Here is a 25808-nt window from a genome sequence, read left to right as displayed (position 1 = left end):
TCTTTCTGGAATGAAAGTAAAGTTAAAATGTATCTTGAAAGGAGTCCTCTTCAGGTAGAAGAGTGTCATATCAAATAAAGTTAGATACAAAGTTTTCTTATGATTGTATCTTACTAGTTCTGCTTCTAATACAAGTATACATATTTTTCAAATATTAGAGAAACTGTGTAACATTCAACAAACTAATGAAAATCCTGGATCTTTTGCAGCTTATTTAAAATGCCTGGTTATATGTACAAAAATACAGAATTTAAAGATAGTTCTGTGGATGTGAAAGAAATTGATACTTACTTAAATACACGTGAAAGCATGAAAGAAGTGAAAAAAGAAGGTTTATGGAGAAATAATCATCATGCTCCGATAACTAAAGACTCAGATTTTACTCTGCATAGGGTAAATGATTGGGACATTGCATCTAAAAATAGAATTAAAATGAAATCATTTTCTAATGCTTCAGAGGTTCTGGATATGACAGGTGATTATTATTACTCTATTTCAAGAAAAATAGTCCACTGTCTTCAGTATATAATAATAATAATGGATATCCATGATCTGAGGTAAAGTGAAGAACATTTTCTCACCAGCTCAAGGCGAGATAATTGGCTAAACTGGATAGAGGATAACTGCAATTCTATGGAACTTAATTGCATTGTTGTTTAAGATGAGCTGGGTAAACAATTTATGAAGGAGAGTCACGTTTTCAAAAGTGCCAAGTCATGTAAAACTTTTTGAAAAATGAGTCCCCTAAACAATTTGAGAAAGAGCAGCCTCGTCCCTTCATGTGGTAAATAGTCTTATCTTCATTTGAAACCAGAAATTGAAAATAGAATGTTTATTTGTGATGTGGCTCATACTTGTATCTTTGTAGAAGTAGATTTAAAAATCTGGAAAATGGAGGAAAGCAGTGAGAATTTTGATGATAAAATACTTGGTTTAGAAATTATTTTTGTGGTTTTAGTAGTTTTTAAATATGCTTAATATGCTTATTTCTAGGTTTTAAGCTTTTTTGGGACAGGGACGTATTGCATCTGTGGAATGTACCTTATGTACCTGGCCAACTGATACAGAAATACAGAATAGAAAAATAGTTATAGCAGAAGATTTTAGGGCAGAGCTGTGGCTTTGGATGGGATTTGGAGGCTGGTCAGGAACGGAAAACATGATTCCTGACTGACTGCCTTCTGAGCAACAGTGACTAGATTTGTGCATGAGGGGAGAGCAGTGGATGTCATTTACTTTGTCTTCAGCAAGGCTGTTCATAGAACCATAGAATGGTTGAGAAACACGGTCTTCCACAAGATTCTTGTGTCCAGGTTAGGACATTAGGAATGGATGGACAACTGCATGGGTAAAAAAAATGGTTGGATGGTCAGGCTCAGAGGGTGGTGGTTAATGGGTCACACTGCCCACATGCCTGCCGCAAGTGGAGTACTGCAGGGGTCTCTCCTGGAGGAAGGGTCTGCCAGGGATCTCATGAAATTCAGTAGGAACGAATGCAAAGTCCTGCCCCAGAGGTTCCCCTGGGATGGACTAGGTGGGGGTAGCTCTGCAGAACAGCACCTGGGGTCTGGTGAACAGCTCACTGAATGTCAGCCAGCAGCGTGCCCCAGCAATAACGAAGGCTGACAGCATCCTGGGCTTTGTTAAGGGGGACAAGGCCAGGAACTTGAGGGAAGTGATTATCCCCTTCTTCTTGGCACTTTTGAGACCATGTCTAGATACTGCATCAAGTTTTGAGCCTCTGGTACAGGCAAGACATCCTTAAACTGGACTGAGTTCAGCAAAGGGCCACCAAGGTGGTCCTTTCAAATGATGAGCTTGTGACCTCCCTGTCCTATCCTGTCAGCTCCTTCTGTATCACCTGGACCTTGTTATAGCCTTGCAGCTTCTCACAGAACACATAGCTTGGGGTCAGGAAGATATTTTTCATGGTTATCAGTTGAAAATAAATCTGGTTTTATAAATTTACTACTTTTATTTCTTCAGGAACTACAGGAAGAAAATGGGAAATTTTGAGGGCTGTTACAGAAATACGTATCCTTGTATTTGCTGTATCTGATTTACTGATATTATTACAATGCTTTTACATTTACAGAATTATAGTGTTTAATTTGTAGCCATAGGAACTCATGCATTACACTGTAATAGCTTTGATTTGTAACGCAATGCTGGGAATCAAATGATGAATAGGTGTTCACCCTTTGGATTTCCAAAGCTAGAATGAAAATAGGACAACTTATAGATCATTCATTGCTAAGCAAATTTATTTTTATTTCAAACATTTGAATTTTATCCTCAAAACTGTTTATTTTTAAAATGTAAAATTTTTTATTCACAAAATATGTTTCAGGCCAGATTTTATATGCAAAGACACATATACACATATATCCCCATACACTTTAAATAAAGGAAAAGTGATTTAGTATTTAGGCTTCTTAGGAAAATGGAATCTTACTTTTTGTCCCATTTTATCAGGAGAAAATAAACTTCACATACTACTTATAGATCTGTATTTATGTTGTACTGTGCAGACAGTTTACTTCCATTCTTCAAGCAGATTTTACAGTAATTTTTCTTCTTGCCCCTGCCTTGAACCCATAACATAATTAGCCATCCATCTGTATCTGTGAAGCTTTTTTTTTTTTTTGCTTTTTTTACGCTGTCTTTTCAATATTTTGTTTCTAGTAACTGTCAAATGGCATGTTAAATATCAGGAAGAGGAAATGTCTAAATTTAGGCAACTTAAATTCATGTGAATAGCTTTAAGAAATGTCATAATTTCCAAAATTAGTAAGGACTCTGTTGTTCTGATGTTGCTAATTACGGATAGTGAATGTTCTACATTTTGAAAGATCACTTACTTAGAGAGGTAATTTTAGAGAAGTCTTTTGAAAAAAAATACTTATTTTCTTTAGTCTAATATTACTTGCTTATCTTTACCCATTTTTTAGTGTTTGTATTTAACTACTTTTATTTCTTGTTTTACTCCTTTTTCTTTTCATCTTTATTTAATCTTTTAATGTAACATCAATCTGAGGCCTCAGCAGTTCATTGTTCTTGTTACTCTTGGTGTTATGTCTGACTGTGCGTGCATCCTCAGCCTGATCGGATGGTTACAGTTAGTCTGCTTGTGTGGCTTCAATGCAAGTCCAGACAAGGATCAGCTCACTCATTTGGATTTGTAATGTAACCATACTGTCTTTCCTCTTACTCATATTTTAGATAAGAATGTTGTTGTCTGAAAAATACACAATATTAGCAATTTAAAAAAAGTCTTTAAAACCACTGTCGGTACTAAGAGATCATAGGTGAATTTCTTTGCTGCTATTATGACTGGACATACAATATTATGCTAATTAATTTGTGTTATATTACAAATATAATGTGACCATTGACACTTCAGATATGCTAACAGCAGTGCTCTGCTTGTTCTTGTATCTGGTTTGCAGTGTAGAATAAAGCTTTTGTCCCTTGCAGTTTCATATTCCATAACTTTATGCCATTCCATGAAGCCTGTGCCAGGGAGGAGGTTCTTGATTATTGGTATAATCCTGAGACCTCTCAAATAGGTAGTGGTTTTTTTTGGTGAAGTGGAATATATGGCATGCCAAGAATCTAAATAAAGCTACTAAATCATTTAATAGGTTACTTTTTGATAATTTTTTACAAGCCTGTGCCAATGAAAGATTGTTTCATATATTTTAAGTCTACATTTAAAATTACAAGAAAGAGATGCATTTACAGTTCTGAAATAAATTTTACAATTTTCACTCAATTGTTTTCAATTCCTTAATGCTGACAAGCGGCCCAATTTAGAAGTATTTTTAAGGAGTTCCCATATTTTAACTACGCACAGTCTAAAGCTTTGGATGATGTAAGTATGAAACATTAGCTGCAGCTGCAAGTAGTACTTTATAGATAAATTTAAATGATACTTTGGTATTCAGAACTTAAAAGGGGTTAGAAAACTGTAATATATCTAGAATCTTTTCCTGGAGTAGTTGAGCAGGGTTGTGCTTAGCTGGGACAAGAGACCAGAAGAACTTCTAAAAATTTTTTTCTTAGCTTTAAATACCTTCATGTGAAGATGCGAATTATATGTGTATTTATGCGTACAGATTAGTAATATTTTTTTAGTAATTTTCACAGGAAGATGAAGAAAAGCAGAACTTTAGAGAAGGTTGTCCTTTTAGAGAAGTGAGGTTTGTCCATGCCCTTCTTATCAGCTATGCTCTTTCTTTAAAACCCGAAACTTATTTTGAAAGCAACCAATTTGAGAAAGATTGTATTATAGATATTGTGGAGAGGAGATATAGGTTCCGTCAGACTTCAACAGAGCACTTGAAATTTTACTCAACTCTAGGGGAAATCCCAGTGTCAGTCACAGACATTTTTAAGCATGTTTTTAAGCTCCTTTTGGTGTTGTAAATGTTTTTGTTTGAATTTCTTAACCACTAAGTAATGTTTTATAAAAAGACTTTAAGAATGGTGCTTATATGAGCAGAATATTCTTGTATTTAAATTATATGGGGGGCTGTATTTTTGCTTTTTTTTCCTTACATTTTTAGTTTTATGCATAGATTTGGGGTATTTTTCCTTACTTCCAAATTTGTTTATTTTCTGATGAGAGTAATACGGCATATTGGCCTGTAAAATAATCTTGTGTGACTTTGTTCCTACAATAATGGAAAACCACGGCTGTAAGCAAGATTTACTTTCATGAGAGCTGCAAAAACAGAGTTCTCGGGGCAATAGTTTTTTTAAAAAAAAACAAAAACCACACAAATTTTTTTTTTTTTTAACGACTCGTGTATTGGTACTCCTAAATATAAATTTGTTTGTAAGGTACCAGGAATGACAAGGTTTGCTTATCACTCATGTATAACACATGACATGTTAAAAACTTAAGAAAAATCAGCATATTTTTTATTGATTAAGCTTGCAAAATTCAACTTGGTAGCAACTTTGTGGTTCCAAGAAATGAGTTGTAAGCATTCAACTTAGTAGAATTTCTCTGGCTGATTCACAGTGAATGTTACAAATGATTATTTAACAAAAACAAGGGAAAATTTTGTATTCATACTTCATTGATTTTTATGAGCACTGGAAAACTGGGAGTGGTAGACGAACACGGGTAATTCCTGCAAATCAGTACTGTCAGTCATTGCTACAGTTATTTATAAATGAAGCACTAGGTGATTCCCATTCATCCATGTGAGCTCCTAACAGTCATAGAATAGTTTTAGAGCATTAACAGCTAGAAGGAAAGGAAAAAAAGAAGGAGAATAGTAGAATCCATGAGGAGTTGGGAGGGAAAGAAGGAAATGAAACTGCGCAGAGCATGCTGCATGGAGGGAGGATGGGTGAATGACACTGTGGAGGAGGAGGGAGGGTAGAGTCAATGTGGTCAGAGGAAAATGAGGGAACATCACATGGACATGCTTGGCTTCTAAGATGGTGGAGGATAGAATGTGGGGGAAAGAAGGACGGAAGGAATGAAACATAGTCACACAAAACCTACTCCTGTCATTTTTGGAAACTTAACATTCTATTAAAATTATATATATTCAGCAATGTTGGAATTTTGAATGCAGATTGAATTACAGAAGGAAAACAAATTGCATCTTGAATTTGAGCACAAAATACCTCTTTCTCACGTTTGCTTGCATTTGGACATTGACAGTGATTCTGTATTAATGTCACCTAAGGCTAGAGACTTGGGTTTTTTGTCACAGAATGGTAGGCTTCGTTACATAATAACCATGGATGAACAGTATCTCATTTAACGTTTTTGTGGCAGACATGTAGCAGAAGATGTTCTTTCTTTTGCTGTAACTTAAAGTTCACATCTAATACAAAATTTTTTAGAGGACTACATATATCAATGTAATAAAAATTCCCTTATGTCCTTTTCCCCTAGACAATGCTTTTGGAATGTATGAATAGGTACAATGGATAGCTGTGTTATATGTACCCCTTTGCAACTCTTTCCTAGCTTCTTTATACAGACAGGAATTTTGTGATTTGTGCTCCAACTGGCTCTGGAAAAACTGTAATGTTCGAGCTAGCTATTACCAGATTACTCATGGAAGCCCCACTGCCTTGGTTAAATATTAAAGTTGTTTACAGTAAGTATTATGCAGCTTTAAACATTTTGGTGACAGCAGTAGAAAATGTCATTCTGTAAATGTGGAGATCTGGAGTGAGTGCTTTAATAATGTTGAAATTAAATATGTTAAGAAATTGTGACCTACCTCATTCTTTAAAAAGTTGTTTCTTTTAGGATTTGTTTATCTGTGATACTGTTGTAACTATTATTAGTATTTAACAGCACTGTGTAATTGTAGTGTTCAGCATTGGCTATACAAATAAAAAATTTTAAAATCTTGTAAAGAGTTTGTCCTCTAAGAAGGCAAGATGTACATGAAAAGGGAAGAAGGAAGCAAAGGAAACTAAAACAAATTCTTAGTTGCAGAGCCAGAAATCATGCATTATCTTTTGTATGCCTGTCTTGTTGCTCTGAGACGAGGATCAAATTTTCCAATATTCACTTACCTGGCAAGGTTTCATGCTATTTGTTGCTTTCTGTCTACTAGTTCAGAGGCACCAGAGCTGTGATCTTCATGAGTTTAATTGATCTGTATAGGAACTAATGAAAATGCTTGAAGATAGTCACAACAATTACACTTTTTTCTTTCCTTCCTGGAGAATTGAGTTTGTATCATGTAAATCAGATTAAATTGGTGGGTTTGTCACAGTTCTAATTAATTCATACAGTGATGTATTTGTCAGTCTTACTATTAGTGGTTAATCTTTATATTTACAGAAGTTTCAATCTAATTATTTTTTTTTAAATTCCAATGTGTTCAAATTCTTATAATAAAGCTAGTGTTGATGTAGAGTTTACTCTGTATTATTAACAGATCTTTTATAAACAGGCATGTATTATAGTTTCCCTGTCAGCAGATAGAGGTGAAACATTTCAGTGTACTGTAATGTTTTTGGTTGCCTTGGTAGAATTGATACAAATTGGCTGGTTGAAACTTTCAGTAAGGAAGCAGTTACCTGCAGGTGGAATTAGACGTGCTGACCTTTTCCAGGTTCAACAGTGGTGGAGAAAGAGACATGTCAGTTTTCTGAATGTTGGAACAGAAGTGTTAATCAGATTACGTATTGCCGGAGCGTGCCCTGATACCTGGTTCCTCAGTGGCTCGACGTATGAGAATTAGCTTGCAGTAGTTGTGTAAATTAGGGTTGTTTCCCGGTAGCTTTAACACATAGTAAGGACTGGTGATTGAAGTTCCGGGAGCAATCACTAGCTTCTTGCATTTTTGCGCAGCGAAGATTATTACTTTTGCAATTTTGTGAGTTACTTGCTGGTAGCTTGATCAGTTTTCTGGAGCTAGTGATTTCCCCTGCTTTATAGGCCACTGATATGAGATTTTACACCTCTTTCTGAAGCAGAAACTGGTTCTTTAAATCACTTCACCTTAGGGATGGCTTGTCAGCTGATACGCAGAAATGGTTCATATTCCAGTGGCTCTAGCTAGCCTAGAATGTAATCACTGCAAGATCTATTTTATTACTGCTGTTTTCAGATCATGTGTAGATCACTTCTTTCACTTAAATCACTGCATTTTCCATATAGATTACCCATCCAATATAGACTTACATGTCTAGCTAGTATCAGTCCTTGTAGAGAGTTACTTCTGATTTCTAGAAATCAGACTCCATCTGCAAAAATATAGTATGTATCCTCAGGAAAAAAAACCCCAAAACCACAAACATACTGTGAAGAAATTGATTGTTTTAGGAGTCTGTTCATGAAGACCAGCATCAGAACTGCTACCTGCCATGTTAGTTGCTACCTGCTGTGTTAGCTGCTCGGTATGACCCTGACTACACCTAACTGTACATTTGCTTTATATAGATTTTGATTTCTTCTGTTATTCTGTCTCTTGCTCACGGATGGTTTCTCATATGTAACACCTTTTCTCTCTGAATACAGCATGCTCAAATCATTCTGAACTGGAAAAAGTTGGTATTTGTTTGATTTTCTATTAGAAATCATGTGTTTCCTCTCATTTCTTCTGTCTGAGAAAACCTTTGCTAGCTGACTGATTGTTTCCATGTGGGATTGAGGAAGAAATCAGGATTAAGAGAGAGCATAAATAACCTTAATTAAAGTGTCCTGTTTCTGATTGCTGATAGGGAAGAACTGGGGCCCAAAGCTCAACATTGATCTGTGCACATGGAATAGGATAATAAGGATAATAATACCAGTTAAAATTTTGTGGTTCTGGGAGCAAAGCTGAAAGTTAGGGAAATTAAATTCAAGAAGACATATTAAAAATATATGCATTTAGCATCTTTAGCAATACAGTTGAAGATTTGGTTTTCTTGATATAACTCTGATTATTTTGTGTTATTTTTAGTGGCTCCAATTAAAGCTCTATGCAGTCAGCGTTTTGATGATTGGAAAGACAAATTTGGACCTATAGGACTTAGCTGCAAGGAACTGACAGGAGATACAGTGATGGATGATTTATTCGAAATACATCATGCTCACATTATTATCACTACACCTGTAGGTTTCAATCTCAATTCTTACAAAAAGCTAGAATAAGCAGACATTAGTAGTCATCTAATTGTATGCTACTAGGACTGCTGGGGTTTTTTGTAATAAGTGGTAATTTTATGATCCTTACGCTTGTGTGCACACTGCTGTGCATACTATTAGTTCATATAAACAACAGTTAGTAAAATAATAATGTACCAGATGAAACTTCGATGGCATTAGCTTGAATTAATTTAACATTTTATTTAAAGATTTATTAAAGTTTAGGCATGTCTGTCTGTACGGTACTTCTGGTATGTGTTGTCCTTTAAAACATCTTTCACCTTCTGTTGTTTTGTTGTGTTGGTTTTTTGTCCTAGGAAAAATGGGATAGCATGACTAGAAGGTGGAGAGACAACTCTATAGTCCAGCTTGTACGACTGTTTCTCATTGATGAGGTAAGAAAATTAATGTTTTGTATGCACTGTTTTTGTTCTTGAAGATAAAAGAAAACTTAGAAAATATAACATTTATATAACATGTATAGATTGAACTGGAGAAATACCTAGCAAATTTTTAAAAATTCCTTATAGGTGCATGTTATAAAGGATGAAAGCCGCGGTGCAACATTAGAAGTTGTAGTCAGTCGGATGAAGACTGTTCAGTCTTCTCTTTGGCGTCTTTCAGAGAATCATGACACTGTTCCTCCCTTGAGATTTGTAGCTGTTTCTGCAACAATCCCAAACGCTGAAGATGTAAGAGTTACATTTTAACTGTATTTCAATAAATGTAGTTGTATTTGATAAAATTTACCTGTAGTTATGAATTCAGATTGATAACAAAGTTGTCATTTTGAAGCTGTCAGCTGAAGGCAGCTGTGAGGTTTATGTTAATGTAATGGCCTATAACCATATGGAACTATCAGCCAAGTATGGACATGCTTCAGTTTTAGATTTCTGTTCATGTTTTTTGTCTCTAAGTACAAATCACAACAGACTTGACATTTCAGTTTGAATTATATTGGTCCTGTAGAAAGCAGAACTTCTCCTGTGATTTTAATGATAAAAGCAATATCAAATGTGTTAATCGTTTATGTGTGACAAAAGCTAAGTTAATTATTGTGTGATGCAGTTAGAGCAGATTGTGATTAAAAGCAGAAATTTATCATTTCCATTCTATTTCTTCTTTTTTAAAGATTGCAGAATGGCTTTCAGATAGTAAGATGCCTGCTGTATGTCTGAAAATAGATGAGGATCAACGACCAGTGAAGCTACGCAAAATTGTTCTCGGTTTTCCTTGCAGTAACAATCAGACAGAATTCAAATTTGACTTAACTCTTAACTACAAGATAGCTAGTATTATACAAACATACTCGGAACAAAAACCAGCACTTGTGGTACAACAGCTTTTTATTAATCTCATTTTAAATTGTTTGTTACTTAAAAGTGTTGATTCAAAAAAAAATTTTCTTATTTATAGTTTTGTGCCACAAGAAAAGGAGTACAGCAGGCTGCTTCTGTTCTTGCAAAAGATGCTAAATTTCTACTGAGTATAGAACAGAAACAAAGGTATTTTTATATTTGAGTTGTTAATAAGTGTTTGTGTATTTTAGTATACCTGTGACATCTGTGAAGAAAGCTGTTGATCTAATACCATTTCTAGCAGAGGTGTCTGTCTGCCACAAAATCATCACAGTTGACATTTTTTGGTAAATTGGCACTCTTTGCAAGTTTTATTTGCTTCTCAGATTTTTAGGGTAGTTTTCACAAACATTAAGTTGTTTCTAAAAGCTGCTTTCTAAACATACAAATGTTAATTCCTATGGACCTGTAAGGCCTTGTAGTGCAAAGATTAAGCATATGAATAGTTGAACTGGATTAGGTCTTACTAGTATTTTACGCAAAGCTGTAAGAAGTCTTTGCATTATCAGATACCTTTAATAAATACAGCCCTGACCCATGTTAATTATTATTTACTTCAGGGTTGCCTAGTCATGGCAGCTGCAGAAGCTACTTCCTGATTTTGGATGTCAAACATGGTCATCTTTGCTTTATGTGAACACATCTAGATTGTAGGTTGTGACTTGGAAAGATGACTGGGCTAGAAAGGCTGCAACAGCTGCCCCAGAGAATCAGTTTGTTCCCTTTTTGAAGATGGGAAAGGTGGTGGTTGAAAATATCCAAAGAATGTATATTTTTAAAGTTATTTTAAGACTATGTCCTTTTGATAGTCTAACATAGTTGAAAACTAAAAACATCCTTAAAAAGCACAAATGCAGTAGAACTATGGGAAAATATGTAAAAAATGTACATGTCAAGGAATACATCTTACAATCTTTAGTGGAGTACTTGTGTATCTAGTTTTATGTGAAGCTTTATTTTTGCATTTTAAAAACATTCTTCTGTCTTTGTATATTCCACTTACATTAGTGAATCTGGTTTGTGATTTTGAAATATCCTTTTTTTGTGTGTGTGTGTGTGTGTTGCATAGATTACAGAAGTCTGCAAATTCATTGAAAGATTCCAAACTGAGAGGTAAATATAACCTACTACTTCTCTGTTCTGTGAATGAATACTTTATTGAGTAAACTTAGGTGATGGATATAATTATTTCATTATCAGATCTTTTAATGTATGGTGTGGCTTATCATCATGCGGGTATGGAGTTATCTGACAGAAAAATAGTTGAAGGAGCTTTTACTGTAGGAGACTTACCAGTACTTTGTAAGTAAATTTAACTTTGAAAGTCAAAATGTTGTTAATGTATCCTGAGAAGATTGCAGTTTGGAAGTGGTAATATTTTATGATTCTATAGTTTGTTTAACCTTTGGAATTACTTTGTGAAATCCAGATAAAGATGTGTTTGTGTTTCACATACATTTTTACCCTGTGAATATACATATGCACTGCTACTAAAGACCATAGAACTTTTCTTCTTTTCAGCATACATGGAGGTCATCCTCCCTCCTATGTCTATATAGGTCTGGCCATGTCCATTTCCTTTTCATACCACTGAGCCATCCTGTTGAAGTGGAACTCTCCGATAGTGTGTCTTTCCTCAGAGTTCACATAATTTTTCTTTGTTTGTGTCCTTTGCAGCAGTGGCTTCCCTGAAGGTAGTCTTTTACGTTTATGGTTCTTAGATGGGCAGGATACTATTTTCAAACTCCTATGCAAGGTGTTTTGACTGATGGGGATGTTCCTAAGAAATATTCCATCTGCTGTTACCTGAAATGAGAAGATATCTGTTTGAGATGTGATGGTCTCGTCTCGTCTCATCTCATCTCATATCTCATCTCATCCAGGCTTTCTTTTTCTATAAGAAAGATTCAGACCCTATGGGGAATTGTCTGTGTGGTTCATGTACAACACTGAAAGATTAATGGATTTTTTCTTTCCTGTACAATGGTCATGACTTACTATGAGAATTTAAGGTAGATACCCCTGCTGTGATCTGGCAACCTTGCTAGAGTTGCAGTGTCCATGGTATTAAAAAGTCTTCGCATCCCTGCAATCTGCTGTACTTTGGATGCCTGGTGCACAATGTATAGCTTTGCCAACCATGGTGCCATTTCTGAAATCTCAGGAGACTGTGGTTCTACAATTGCTCTTTGCAAAAACGACTTTGAGGACCTGTGCCACAGCTGAACACAACGTGAGCGTACATATGGACTACCACTGAAAGAATGCAAAATTGCTTATTGGTACTTAAGTCCTTTGACATTTATAGTTTGGATGAATATTTCAGAGTCATCTGAGATACTAGAACTACATTTCTACAACTGAGGGGAAGCTGAAAGAGTATGGGGCATATTCTACTTTATATGTCTGTGAGCATGATGGGGCGATAGGGTTTTAACACACCTTTCACAGATACTGCAAAGGGGAAAAATTCTTTGGTCCTGAAATAGAGTGTATGTATATTCACAGTGTGTGTCTGTATAAGTGTGTGTATACATATCACACAGACACATATATGGACTGAAGCTCCAATGGCACTGGTAAGTAACCTTTCTTTGCAACTTTTTTTATGGTTAGGTCATTTTGCTTTGACAAATTTCCCATTTTGCATACCATCACAAATGAAAACCAATAATACTCTCACAAGATGGTGTGGTTATGCGTTTAGTTTAGATTGGATTCTTCTTTCCTGATGCACCTATAATTACTAATTTTAGTTCTGCTTTCATTTAAAAAAAGAATTGGAAAATTCATTAATACTTTGTTTTCCTAGTGGAATAGTTGTATCAGTTGTCCTGTATAGCTGGCTTTCCATGTTCAGTTCCTGTCACCCCATATATTTGTTAGAGAAAGTGAATTAGAAAACGAGTGTGAGATAATCTGCCACAAACTTGACTGGTATTTTTAATGAGAGTGTGTATTGGTAAAGTATTGTGATAGTATTGGTGGTGATTCTGGTTTGGTACCATGGATATAAACAATGCCAATGACTGGTGACTTAAAAAAAAAAAATATCTTAAAGTTATTGATCACTACAAAGCAGGATGAAGTCATGGCTGTATTCAAATACCTATCCAGGAAGAAATATGAATAATGTTTCTTCAGTGCGTGTGTGTTATATTGAAGATGAATTGGATTGGATTCTGGATTATCTCCAAATGTTAAGGCATGTTTAAATAAAAATATCTGGGATGTAATTTGTTAAGAATAGTTGATAATAAATGAATGCTGATAATTGGATACACAGAAATTGTTATGCAAATACATGTCTATAATCTATGTCTAATTCTTTGTGGTGCAGAATGCTCACTGACTTCACTAGAAAATAAGAGCTCTTGGGAATCAAGGGTTAGTCATTTATTGCTGCTTGTTTAATGTCTGCCAGACATTTCAATGGTGTTCATCTTGCAATCAATATACTTTAATCTGATGTAGTTACTACTAGCACCTTAGCTATGGGAGTTAATCTACCTGCACATCTGGTGGTTATAAAATCCACAATGCACTATGTTGGAGGAGTGTTCCAAGAGTACAGTGAAACTGATATTCTGCAAATGATTGGGAGAGCAGGAAGGCCTCAAGTAAGTTAATGCTATATTATATTGATGCTCTCTATAAGCAGATGAGTAGAAACTATTCTTGGCAAAGAAACTACAATGCAACAATTTTGCTGGAGGATTTGATTTTTAAAGGGTTGGTTATTAATAGTTAAATTACTCCTGGGTAATTTCTTCATTGAGAAAGAGATCTGTTTGCTTTTGTATTGTCCACTAAAAAGTACTGCTTCACCTTTCTGTGGAAAAAGATCTAAAGATTACATTTGGGTTGCCTAACGAATGGGGATTAGAGAAAAAGTAGGAAGCTGACACACAACATAAATTGTGTGATAAAAATTATGGAATATTGAATGGTATAGAGACCAATGCGCTTTTGTTCTCCTAACATCAGAACAAGAAAACATATAATTAAGTTAGAAGTGGGGTAGAGGGGGAGGGTCAGAAACACTGTCTTTAAACTGTAATTCATTTGCTTCCACAAGAGGTTGCTGATGCCAAGAATGCTATGTTTTAGAAAGGGTTTAGACATTGCTTTGGCTGTAAAAAGGAAGGGGTCAGGATTTAAAAATGCTTATTTTAATTATACCTCTTTTAAGTCTCTGAATCATTTATGTTAAGTCTTACACTTTTAAGTCTTCTAATTTTTAGAAATACAGTTAAAGCCTAATACGGGAAATACCTTACCCCACATCTGTCTCCAGAGGCTGCTTATACTAGCCACTGTGGTGTGTTGTGTGCAATGACAGTATTTTATCCAGACCTAAGATCAAAACTACTATGGAAATTCCAATATTCCTAACTTTCTTAACTGTCTGGGCTTTTTTTGCTAGAGGTTGTAATTCAGTAAGATTTTTAAAGTTGTAACTCAGAATCTTAAGCTACTTTAACTTCCTGAGTCAAGACCTGAAATACTTACCAAGATCTGCCTTTCAGTATTACATATGCTAATCTGATCTAAAAAATGCAAATGTCAGGAAACTTCTCATACAAAAAACAGTCTAACAGTATTTTTTCCATTACAAAACAAAATAATCATGAGGTGGCTTGAGAATAAATGATGAAGATCAAAACTTTACTATGAAAGGCCTGACTCTTCATTGAAGACTTTCTCATGTTTGGGGATTACTAATGAGAATTTGTGTCAGTAAATTGTTTTCTGTAGTTGTGGCTAGGAATTCTTTCCTTAGCTGTGACCTTGTAAGGAGGTCAATAACAGTGCACGTTTGTGGTGTTTCTTGACACCTCTCTGTTAAATGTACATTAGCACATACAGGCTTGTGCGCTGACCTGCCTGCCAGCAATGGCTGGAATCCCTAGTCTTGCTTGCTACCCAAATGAGTTAGAACTTGCCTTTAAGTTAGAGAGGCCTTGGCATTCAACAGCCATTTCAACAAGGATTTTAAGAAAACAGTTTTAATGGTTTCAACAGATAGGTGATGCACATTCAACTGGAATTTTTTTGCTAAGAGCTAGAGAGCAGGTTTTGTGGTATTATTTTTCAGTTTGACACTACAGCTACAGCAGTTATTATGACTCGTTGGAGTACAAGGGAGAAGTATATACAGATGTTAAATGGCGCTGATATAATAGAGAGCAGGTAACTATTTTTTATAAGACTGTACAGATGGTAGCAATGTTTCATAGTTTCTACAGAATGTTTTTTTCAGGTGGATTTTGGGGTGGGTTTTTTGGTCTATTCAGAAGAAATTTAAGAAGAATTTAAGGAAAATCAAATCAAGCTATTCAGAAGTTAACAGCCGCTGTTTTATCAGCTAAAAACATCTTTAGAACATCTTGAACTCAACAAAAAAACAATAGTTGTAGATTCCTGCTGGAAAACTGAAGAAGCCGAAATAGTACATATTGCAAAGACAAAAAGCAAGAATTGAACCCAGATCATGTCTCTGAATTTTTAGATGATAGAGTCTGGAAAATACCAGACTACAGAATTCACTTGATGTGAACAGAATATCAAGAGAAATATGTAAGAAAGTTAAGACATTAAAGGGTAAAACAGGAAATTTTGCTCATGTAATTTTGTTAAGGTTTAACTTTTCAGATATATTCAAAATAGCAACACCGTGCTGTAACTTTTAAATGCATGTAGCTTTGTTTTCTAAATAATTGTGAAATTTCACAGTTGACAAGAGTTTTTATTTTTGCTTGATGGAAATTAAGCCATAATAAACAAATTACTTTGTTGATTATTTACAATATTCTTTACTGTTTTCTGTTGATTTCACTGATGAAAGTGAACAGTTGACAGTAAAAAAACAGAAAACTGTTGTGGTTTGGGGGGAGGGGTTTGTTTAGTTTTATTTTTTTCCCCAAAACCCAGTTTTAGCATTTTTTTTACTGCTAATTGATAAATGTACTTACCTTTTTTTTCTTTTTTTTTTTTTTTCCCTGCCTAGCTTGCACAGGCATCTTGTTGAGCACTTAAATGCAGAAATAGTGCTACATACTGTCACAGATGTCACTGTAGCTTTGGAATGGATACGATCAACATTCTTGTACATTAGAGCCTTAAAAAATCCAACTCATTATGGTTTGTTGGGTTGTTTTTTTTTAATTGATCTAAATTATGACACTAAGGTGTGTTAGATACATATTATTTGTTTCTTTCATTTTCCTATGGACTATTATTTCATAAGGGGTTGAAAACAAGATGTGTAATATGGCCTGTAACATTTTTAGGAACAACAGTTTCAGTTGCTTTAATATAAGTAATAGGAGTTTCAGCATGGTATAACATTTAAAACCTATGAAGAAGCCACTGACAGCTTCATAATGATTGATTTCTTTTGATCGTAATACAGTGGACCACATATTAATGCAGTATAAAGTCATAATGTACTTTTCAGCGCTGAATATGTAATCTGCTGCTAAGAAAATAAAAGTCTAATATTTCATAGCTTTTCTGAAACAAAATTTCAGTAATCTTAATGCTGATGTCTTCAATTTGTCTTGTCCAGAGCAGCGCCTCAGTCAGCAGCCCTGCCCATATCTTTGTTCCTGGCCACTTGCTCTACGCCTGATTATGAAGTCATTGGGCACTTGCTGGAGACAGTTTTTTTAAGGATTTATAGATGGGATTGGAACATAGTATATGTAGTACTTGAATGGATGTTACATTTTAGGTGGCTTCCTGTATTCTAAAATAGGAAAACTCTACATATGAAGTTACTCACTGACATTTCTGCAACTTTTAGGACTCTGTGTTTTACATAGGGGAATATCTGCAGCTTTTGCCTTTGCACATCTTTCTAACACCCACTTATTGATACTTAGATACTTACGCTATGTCAGGCTTTTGACTTGTTCCCAGTATAATAAATATTTACGAATTTTTCACTTTGGGGTATTTGTCTGGCTCCCAAAAATCAGCAGATCAGTTTTGATGGGTAATGATATTGAGGAGGAAATATATAACTGTATTAGGTTAAAAAGCCTTTTGTCTTTTCATGAAGGTTTTTCATCTGGATTGGATAAACTTGGAATTGAAGCAAAGTTACAAGGTAAGTGTCTTTTAGGCTTTTTTCAGTAAGATGTTACATTTTAGGGCAGGTTCATCCATGTTTATTGTATATCTCCATTAATTTCAATAGATCCATTCACAGAACAAATGTAATTTACTATGTTGTGCTATTGATTTTATTTCCTTATTAATACTTTTGAAACACTATCAGTACATTTTGACTGGTGGAAAAGTTTTTCTTCTATAGAGGAAAAAATTAAATGCCTTTACATACCTCAACTCCATACACATACTTAAGAAATATGGAACAGAGCACTTTAATTTTGATTGCTTGTCATTCTTCCTAATTTTCCTTTGATTGATCTCATTTGCTTTTATTAATTTCCATTACTATACTTTCAAAAAAGCCCTTTTCAGAAGTTGTCATCTTCCCTTGTCATAAATTTAGCCTTGAAAACAAAGGATGTAAAATGTAAACATCTTCACCTTGTTCAGAAACTGTTTAAAATTGCATGATTATAGCATGTTAGGCAGCAATAATAAAGAGCAGGTGGAGAGAGAAGACATTATTTTTTAATGATGGATATTTTTGTATTGGTCATTCAAAAATGGATAAATAATGTGAAAAAGGAATTTTAGAGAACACCAGAGCGTGGCAGATCTTGTCCAGTGATGGAGTCAGTGAATTGGAGGATAGGAGCAAATCTTAAATTCTGTATTTTTGTACAGGTAAATCACAGTACTTGTCTGAATAGCAAACCTATACAATATATCTGGACTGGTGTCATCTGAGAATTCCACACTCTGACCATGACATTTTACATTGGAAATGTACGTTCTAGAGTAATGTTTACTTGTTACCTGAAATTTGGCCCATATGGATTGAATTAATATTTTGCTTAGGGGCATCAAGGGAAGACTTGCAGTATTTCAAAGATTTCTGTGCATTAAGCATTCAGTCCTATCTCAGATGTATGGATTCAGTAGAACCTCTTAAGAATTATTTTGCTATTTTAGTTCCAAATTTAGTTTTAAAATTTGTGTATGAATAGCAAATGCATAATACAGTGGCAAAGAACTAAGAGAATACAAATAAGTAATTAAGAAATTGCACTTTGTCTTCAAGTGAGCAGTAATGTGAGAATGAGGCATCCAACTTTACAGATAAAAAAAAAAATTAGTGACACCATGTTTTTCCTGTAATACTGTACAAATTACTGGAAAACTACTTTTAAGAGGCTTTTTTTTGTTAAGACTTTGAATAAAACCCAATTATTGAACTTATTTAAAATATTGCTTTAGTTATTTACAATTCCATCAGAAAACATACAGCTGGCTAAATAGTTTGGGAATCAGTGCCTCTCATCTTTGAATATGGAAATAGCATACAACTCTATTTATTTATTTTAATGTACATTTTATAGTAGATCCAAAATAAGTATATTAATAAAAGACTACTTGCTAAGATTGTAAATGGAGTTCTGCAAATCTACAAATGCAATTTTCTCTCTTCAGTGAAAGTTTTCATGTCCATCATAATTCTGTATACTAGACCATTTGGAGCTTAAATATCTGGAGGCAGGCCTGGTACATGAAAATATAGACTGATATATGCCCTGAAATTTGGAGAGCCAACACTTGGACTCCACTTACACATTTATTACATTTTACACAATTGTGTAGAAAAATTTGTGATTGATGTTGGGTTTGGTGGAACTATGCTGAGGCTGTTTATTGTGTAAGGGATTCAAGGACCCATCACCAGGAATACACTTAGTATATGTGCTACTGTTTGAAGTCTCCAAGTATGAGGGACATTGACTGTGACTTGCAGATAGGAAATAAAGGAGTACTCACTAAGAAAAGTTACCTAGTTCTTATGCTTGTTCAGTTGTTTTCTACCTTTTTTTGTCTTTTAGATCAGGACATTCCTATTTTTGGCATGTAGGTTGAAAGGAATGGAGGGAGTGAAGCATGTTACTACCTAAATAAGCCTTTATGGGAGAAGGCATGGTTTGAAATCGCCTCTACAGATAGGTGCTAGGATAGGCTTTGTTTACAAATGCTTTTTAGGTGTGGATTATATTTCCTTGAAGTACTCTGATCTTAAAACCAGCCTCTTTTTAAAGTTCTTAGAGGAACTAGCTCCTTTTCCCTGCATACAGGAAATATTTTGTAGTAATGTATATAGTTAGTTATGTTTTCATACATTTCATGCGAAATGTGAATGATTCCTGGTTGCTATGGGAACTATCATTTTGAGAGCTTTCCCAACTTTTCAATTCTGAGCATTGTGTTAATGAATTTTTGAAAGAGAAAAACAAAACACTTTAGTCATCCTCCTGCAGATATCTGACTAAATAGGTTTAGTGAAGTAAATACAAATGCACCTGATACAGTATGAAAATTTCTGATGAAGGATTCATAAATACCTGTGGATATTTGAAATTTCAACCAATTAAGTGTTAACACTGTAGTGGAAATCTTTTGTTTAAATACTGTAGGCTCTCTGGTCTGTCATTCAGAACTGAATATGGCAGCCTACATTCTGTTCATCTAGTTTCTTTTACTTTGCTGCTTTTGCTTTACTGAAAAAGAGTTGGGTTGTCCTGTATCAAATATCTTTGAGTGAGATTTCCCCAGGCAGAAGTTAAGCACCAACTTTAGTAGAATGAGGATCGTATTCTAAAACCTTTACTTGAGTTCATTGGCATTACTTGGGCATATGTTCATTGCAATTTAATGATGATGTTTCTGGTTTGTACATAGGTAAGTTTTTCTGCATGTACTAAAAATACATATATTTTCAAATTGTTGACAGAACTGTGTTTGAAGAACTTAAATGATTTATCATCTTTTGATTTGATCAGGATGGATGAAGCAAATAATTTCAAATCAACAGGTAACACTTTTTAAAAATAAACTAATTTTCAGAAGTAATGTTGAGATAATAGTGAACTACAAAGGGTCACAACTATTCTCGCGACCCATTAATAGGAGTACACAAATGTAGTAGAGAGTAGGATCTGAGAGGTTGTTTGACTAGAAAGATGAGCAAATTTCTTTAACAAATCGTGGAGGTTCATTCTCTTAATGTTGATCCATGAATAGATCTGCTCTTGTTGTTGCTGGAAATTTTGTTGCAGATTAGGAGAAAATTACAGAATATTATCACAGGATAATTGGATGTGACATAGTACAATGAAGGACAGGTTTTATCAATACCTGCTCTTCTCTACAATTCTCTGCTAGAGGTGGCTGGCTTCTCAGCAACCACAGTTCACAGTCTGGTATATTAGTGTGAATTCATCTCCATTGGAAAAAAACTGTAACTGGTGCTTGTTTCTTTCTGCCACTCCATGATGGGGTCAGTAATATCCATCAGATAGCTGGGGGCAAGAACATAGTGAATCAGTGGTGGTAAATCTCAGAGAGCCCTGTAATAAGAAAATTAATTTGATTTTGTGACTTAAAAAAAATACACTAAAAAATACTTGGCATATTTATTTTTTAAGGTATATTCTTCTTTTACAGAGACCGGAAGATTAATGGCATGGTATTATATTGCATTTGATACAGTGAAACAATTTTTCACAATTAAGGGAACAGAGACTTTAAATGAATTGGTAATTCAACTTTTTAAAGAAAATTTTATCTATGTTCAGTTGTTTTTAAGCAGAATCAAAGATAAGGAACAGAAGTTTTTATTTCTTTTAAAAAGCTCAGGCTTTGTTTATATAAAATATAAAGTTTTAGAGACTAAATTCCATATGGAGTATTTTTGAGGCTTCGTACTTTGGGATCTTTTGACTTCCAACTTTTTCTCCCCACACTAACCTGGCTTATGAAGATAGAAAGTTGCTGAAGCTGTTCTGTTTATATATTAAACACTGTATTGTTTTGTGGTTTAGTAGGTTTTTTTAATTGCAAAAACCTGCTGCATTGAGACCAGATTTTACTTTCAAAGGAATGTTACAGAATCTTTCTGAGTAATTTTCCTCTGTCAGACAACAGATTGTTACTGCTACTGTTAAGTCACAAAAGACATTTTGTTTTCAAGTAAATGCTATATTAGATCAGATTGGCCATGAAAAATGGAAACCCTGTTCTCCTATGGCTATCTTTGTTAATAAAGTATGAAGAAAGTAAAGTGAAATACATAACAGATAGGAAAAACTATTTATATTTGCCATGTATGTCATAAAGTGTTAGCAGTGTGGTTGATTTTGGATAATTTCAAGTGGAATACTAATCTAAAAACTGAAAGAAAAATCTTCCCCTTTTGTTATATAATAGCCTTTATAGGAAGATGAAAGAAAGTTGGTCAGTATTAGAAAGAACTGATTGACCATCTTTTCATGGTCATAGTGTTGAAACAGTAAAAAATTTTTTAAGCTTTTTTTGGGAAAAAAAAAAAAGAAGAGTTGAAAGAAGTGGTAGAAAAAAATGGCAAGGAAAAACAATTAATAAAATATTTAAATTATTACAGATTACAATGATCTCCAACTGCACAGAATTTCTGGATGTCAAGTTAAGAACAAATGAAAAGAAAATACTGAACACTTTGAATAAAGACAAGGACAAAATAACTATCAGGTATAAAAAAATATATACGTTGAAAAAGGAAAGTATATTTTTAGCAATAGATAAAATGAATAGCAGAAAATATGTATCTTTTCATGCATAGGTTTCCAATGGAGGGGAAGATAAAAACAAGAGAAATGAAGATAAACTGGTAAATATTAGATTGTGTTGTTACTTTTCATTGAAAAGCTGTCATTTCATGGCTGTTGAGGTCCCTGCTAAAATTTGCATCATTTTATAGAGGACCAGATCTTGCATTTCATTGTTTCTGTTCTGAATTTTCTTTTGTTTTCCAGTAGAAACTTTTATTTTGTTATACTTTGCTTACAGTATGGCTTATATACCAAAAAATATTTTTTTTTTTCCCCAGTCTTATTCAGGCTCAGTTAGGATGCATTCCTATTCAAGACTTTACTTTGACACAAGATACTGGCAGAATATTTAGAAATGGCTTAAGAGTTACTAGATGTATGGTAAAATTTAATCCTTTTTTTGGTACATATAATAATAAACTGCATTTTATTTGATTAATACAAGTAAATCTTATTTTTACAGGGTTATCTGACTTTCTGGCATCATGTAAGAACAACTTTTCTGCTTTATTAAATTCTTTGATTTTAGCAAAGTGTTTCAGATGCAAACTTTGGGAAAATTCACTTCATGTGTCTAAACAATTGGAAAAAATTGGTAGGTACTAGTCAGAAATTATAAAGGTGTAATCTGATAGAGAATCAAAACTCATAATTACCTTGCTAATTTCTGAGGTGTCTGCTTACATAATTAAATGAGTCTCCTAATTACTCATTTGTCACAATTTAGTATCACAGTTGTCAGAACAGTCTGTCATGAGAGAAGTAATATGTTTAGTAATTTTCTTCAGGCTTTCAAAGTATTTCAGATTTGTTCTTTTTTCTTCATGTTCATCTCAGTATCTTGGGCATATTCCACATTTGTGTGATTGCATATCTCTGACTAGGCTATGCCTTCCTTTCCAAACAGCTGTCACTGTGGGTCCTGTTACTCATACGCATGAAAGCCCTTGAATTTGCATTGACGTGAATAGGTATCGTGAAATGGAAATAAATTTACTGTGCATGAGGTTCTTATACATGAGGATTACAAGTTTCTAGTAATATTTTACAGTATCACTGTATCCTGTTACTGGCTGGAAGTGCAGACTTGTCATAATTATTTGAAAAGGATTTCAGAAATTTTTGAGTCCTCTATTGAAAAAAATGAAGTTATACTTGTTTGAGGTAATAGTGTAGCTTCCTACTTTGTTGTCTGGTCTTACACCTTCATGCTTTCAGAATTCACTGCAGTGTTCTCTGTATTTCTTCTTTAAAGACACATCTGCTCTGTGCAGAACAGTATGGTACAGACGTCTGCAAATTAGAGAACAGCTAAACCAGAAGACCCATATGGTACAATACATTACAGCCTTGCCAGTTCAGGTGCAGAACCTGTATGGCTTCATTCATGTGGATTCAAAGCAAGGGACAGGGATTGTTAGCTTGTGTGCAGCACAGTAGTGTGGTGGGAACCCATTTCCACTACTTCAGGATCTGTGCTGATGTGCACACGGTCATCTGAGGAGTATGCCTCATTTTCAGCATTTCTGAGGGGTTAGTATTAGTGGAATAAACATGGCACTTGCAGTGTAGACAAATCTTTTCCTGTACACTATAGTCAATAGAATGAAGTCAGTTTTAGTTTTTTAATAATAGAAATGCTACATATACATGTCTGTCCTGTTTTTCCTTTTTTTTTTTTTTTGTGTATTTTTGCCTATGCTGTCATTGCCCTTGCAGCATATTTTACAAAGAATTGCTAACTTTCAAGTTCCATTTGTTTTGCTTACTGGCTTCTTTTGAACTATCTGCTGACAGTTCACTCTCTTTTTGTGAATCAGATATTGAATTGATGACTATATTATGATGTCTGATTCTTGACCTCTGTCATACTATGGCTGCTAAGCCTATTCTATGTCTTTGTGAAGTTAAGTGACTTGTTTGAGCTCACAGAAATTTACTGGTGTAGCTTTCATGTAACAAATTCAGAAATCCCTAATTTTTAAACTTTCATCTCAGTATGTTATTTTTTGAATCTTAAAAAAGCCTTAGTAATCAGTGTTTCCTTTATGAGAGTGACTGTTCTTGACATTTGGCCTTACTGAGATTGAGGATTCAGTTGAATTCTTACTGCATTTCTACAACTGCCTCAATTTGTTACTCTTGTCCAATAATGATGCTCCATCTTTTTGCTGTATGATCTGCTTGATTTCTGTTTGTTCTGAGAGACGGGATAATGATCAGTTGACATACAGGGTTTTATCACCTTTACTACTTGTTCAGTTTGATTTCTACCTCCATTTTTTTCTTGCTCAGAAGTAGATAAAGAGAAAGCAAAAAAGGATTACTTATGTCTTGTATTTTCTTCACTGGTGGAAACCCTTCTGCCATTGTAGGAATTATGACAAAAGAACTAGTCTTCTGCTTCACTTAGAAAGAAACAAAGCAACAGCTCTAACTGAAGTAGCTGCAGAAGTACTAAGTGAGAGTCTTCAGACTGTTTGCAGAGCTTCTGCGAAGGAGAGGGGAGATGGTAGGAGATGCCTTCCCTAAGTCAGACCCAAAAGGTGTTCAAATATACATAAAAGGATGAAAGGTCTTCTGTTTCTCTAAGTCATTAAATTCTTGAGTTGAAATGAGTCTTTTCTTACAAGGTTGCTGAAACGTCTTCCAAGAAGCAACCTAAGAGTCTCTTGAGAGGTTTCCCACTTAATTTTCATATGTCTTTACTGTTTCTACAGAATTAAGTATGAAGAATTCACATGCTCATTCTAAGTATTCATTACTATTCTTTATTTAAAATTATTGCAGTTATTGTAGTAGGCTGTAGTTTGAGGTAAGGGAAGTGCCTTTTCATATGCTGTGATGACTCTAAATCTCACTGAAAGTTTGAAAGAACTGGAAATCACAAAGAGGAGTGAGACTGTATGTGGAATTCTCTACCAGTCTGCTTTTGTGGCAGATGTGCCATGGGAAAGTTTTTTGCTAAATCTGCAAAGACTCCTAGAAGATTATAATAAATTTTTTTTTTGAGTGAAATTCATTATTAGCTTGCTCAAAAACATTGAGATCCTTATGACTTTAACATAGTTAAATATAGCTTTAACATAGCTTTTTTTCATCATATATATGTAGAACATGTTTCTTGACTCTTGTAGAAAGTGATCTAAAATCTGTTTTAGTCTAGAAAATGTAACTAAAAATTGTCAGTTTTGAAATACTGAATGTTTTCATGTTTGATTTGTATTGCATTTCTTTTTCTCTTTACTAATGGATAAGTGAAATTAAATACTAAAATAGTCAATCAACTGAAAAGAAATGTAGTGATTTGCTCGGCAAAAAGCTGGGACAAACAATGATTTCTGCTTTGGTTTTACCTGCTATAATGCAGTTTTTGAGAATAATTTGAGATTAGTGACTGTCATTTAACAGCATGAAACTTAAATTTTTCACAGGTGTATCACTGTCAAATGCTATGGTAAATGCTGGGCTAACATCATTTAAAAAAATAGAAGACACAAATGCAAGGGAACTTGAATTGGTAATTTATCATTTTGTATGTGGATAAATATGATAAGGAAAATGTTGAGTATTAATAGTGTTACCAGTAAAAGCAGTATGGTTAATATATTTCTGCTATATGATTGTCAGTAAAGTTGAGTGTTTTAAGTGTTTTTTTCATTTATACTAGTGAATTAAAAAAAAATATGTGACTGCTGCTATTTTTCCTTGAAAATGTGTATGGTGTTTTGTTCTAGCAAATTTGATGTGGATGATTTCACTGATTTGGCTGGTTTTGGAAAGCAGTTGCTTAAATATGTAGAATTTCATCATAACATGGTTTGAAATAAAGGACAATATGGATTTCCCTCTTAGGAGTGTTAGAAAAGATATAAAAGGGAATATGTATTTACAGTTTATCTTAATGGATGTTAATGATGAGAATCCTGAATTTCCATTATTGCTAGTTTTAATTAAAGATAGTCATAGAGTGAAATTCTTCTGAATCATCTGTAAAGCACTTCTTATTTTAGGGAAGTTAGATTTTACCCCGGAACAAGTTCTTTGGCTCTTGCCTTCTTTTCTGAGGAAACTGTTTTT

At 34.2% G+C, this 25808-nt stretch overlaps 1 protein-coding gene across 1 annotated transcript in view; it reads left to right on the top strand.

Annotated features, from left to right (window-relative positions):
• The window catches only part of HFM1 (helicase for meiosis 1), a 39033-nt gene that overhangs the window by 2699 nt on the left and 10526 nt on the right, over positions 1-25808 (top strand). Inside the window, exons 4-25 of the mRNA XM_049808325.1 lie at positions 210-475; positions 1987-2034; positions 3804-3874; positions 5996-6128; positions 8436-8587; positions 8938-9015; positions 9151-9312; positions 9753-9953; positions 10037-10125; positions 11048-11091; positions 11179-11280; positions 13453-13598; positions 15077-15171; positions 15989-16122; positions 17045-17092; positions 19874-19954; positions 20587-20678; positions 21542-21648; positions 21740-21787; positions 22007-22104; positions 22192-22323; positions 25163-25248. Coding sequence (XP_049664282.1) covers positions 210-475; positions 1987-2034; positions 3804-3874; positions 5996-6128; positions 8436-8587; positions 8938-9015; positions 9151-9312; positions 9753-9953; positions 10037-10125; positions 11048-11091; positions 11179-11280; positions 13453-13598; positions 15077-15171; positions 15989-16122; positions 17045-17092; positions 19874-19954; positions 20587-20678; positions 21542-21648; positions 21740-21787; positions 22007-22104; positions 22192-22323; positions 25163-25248 — 2413 coding nt within the window. The remainder of the gene's footprint in view (positions 1-209; positions 476-1986; positions 2035-3803; positions 3875-5995; positions 6129-8435; positions 8588-8937; positions 9016-9150; positions 9313-9752; positions 9954-10036; positions 10126-11047; positions 11092-11178; positions 11281-13452; positions 13599-15076; positions 15172-15988; positions 16123-17044; positions 17093-19873; positions 19955-20586; positions 20679-21541; positions 21649-21739; positions 21788-22006; positions 22105-22191; positions 22324-25162; positions 25249-25808) is intronic.

Source organism: Accipiter gentilis, chromosome 8 (genome assembly GCF_929443795.1).
Source record: "Accipiter gentilis chromosome 8, bAccGen1.1, whole genome shotgun sequence".
NCBI classification, from domain to species: domain Eukaryota; kingdom Metazoa; phylum Chordata; class Aves; order Accipitriformes; family Accipitridae; genus Astur; species Astur gentilis.
This window is presented reverse-complemented; position numbering and strand designations above follow the sequence as displayed.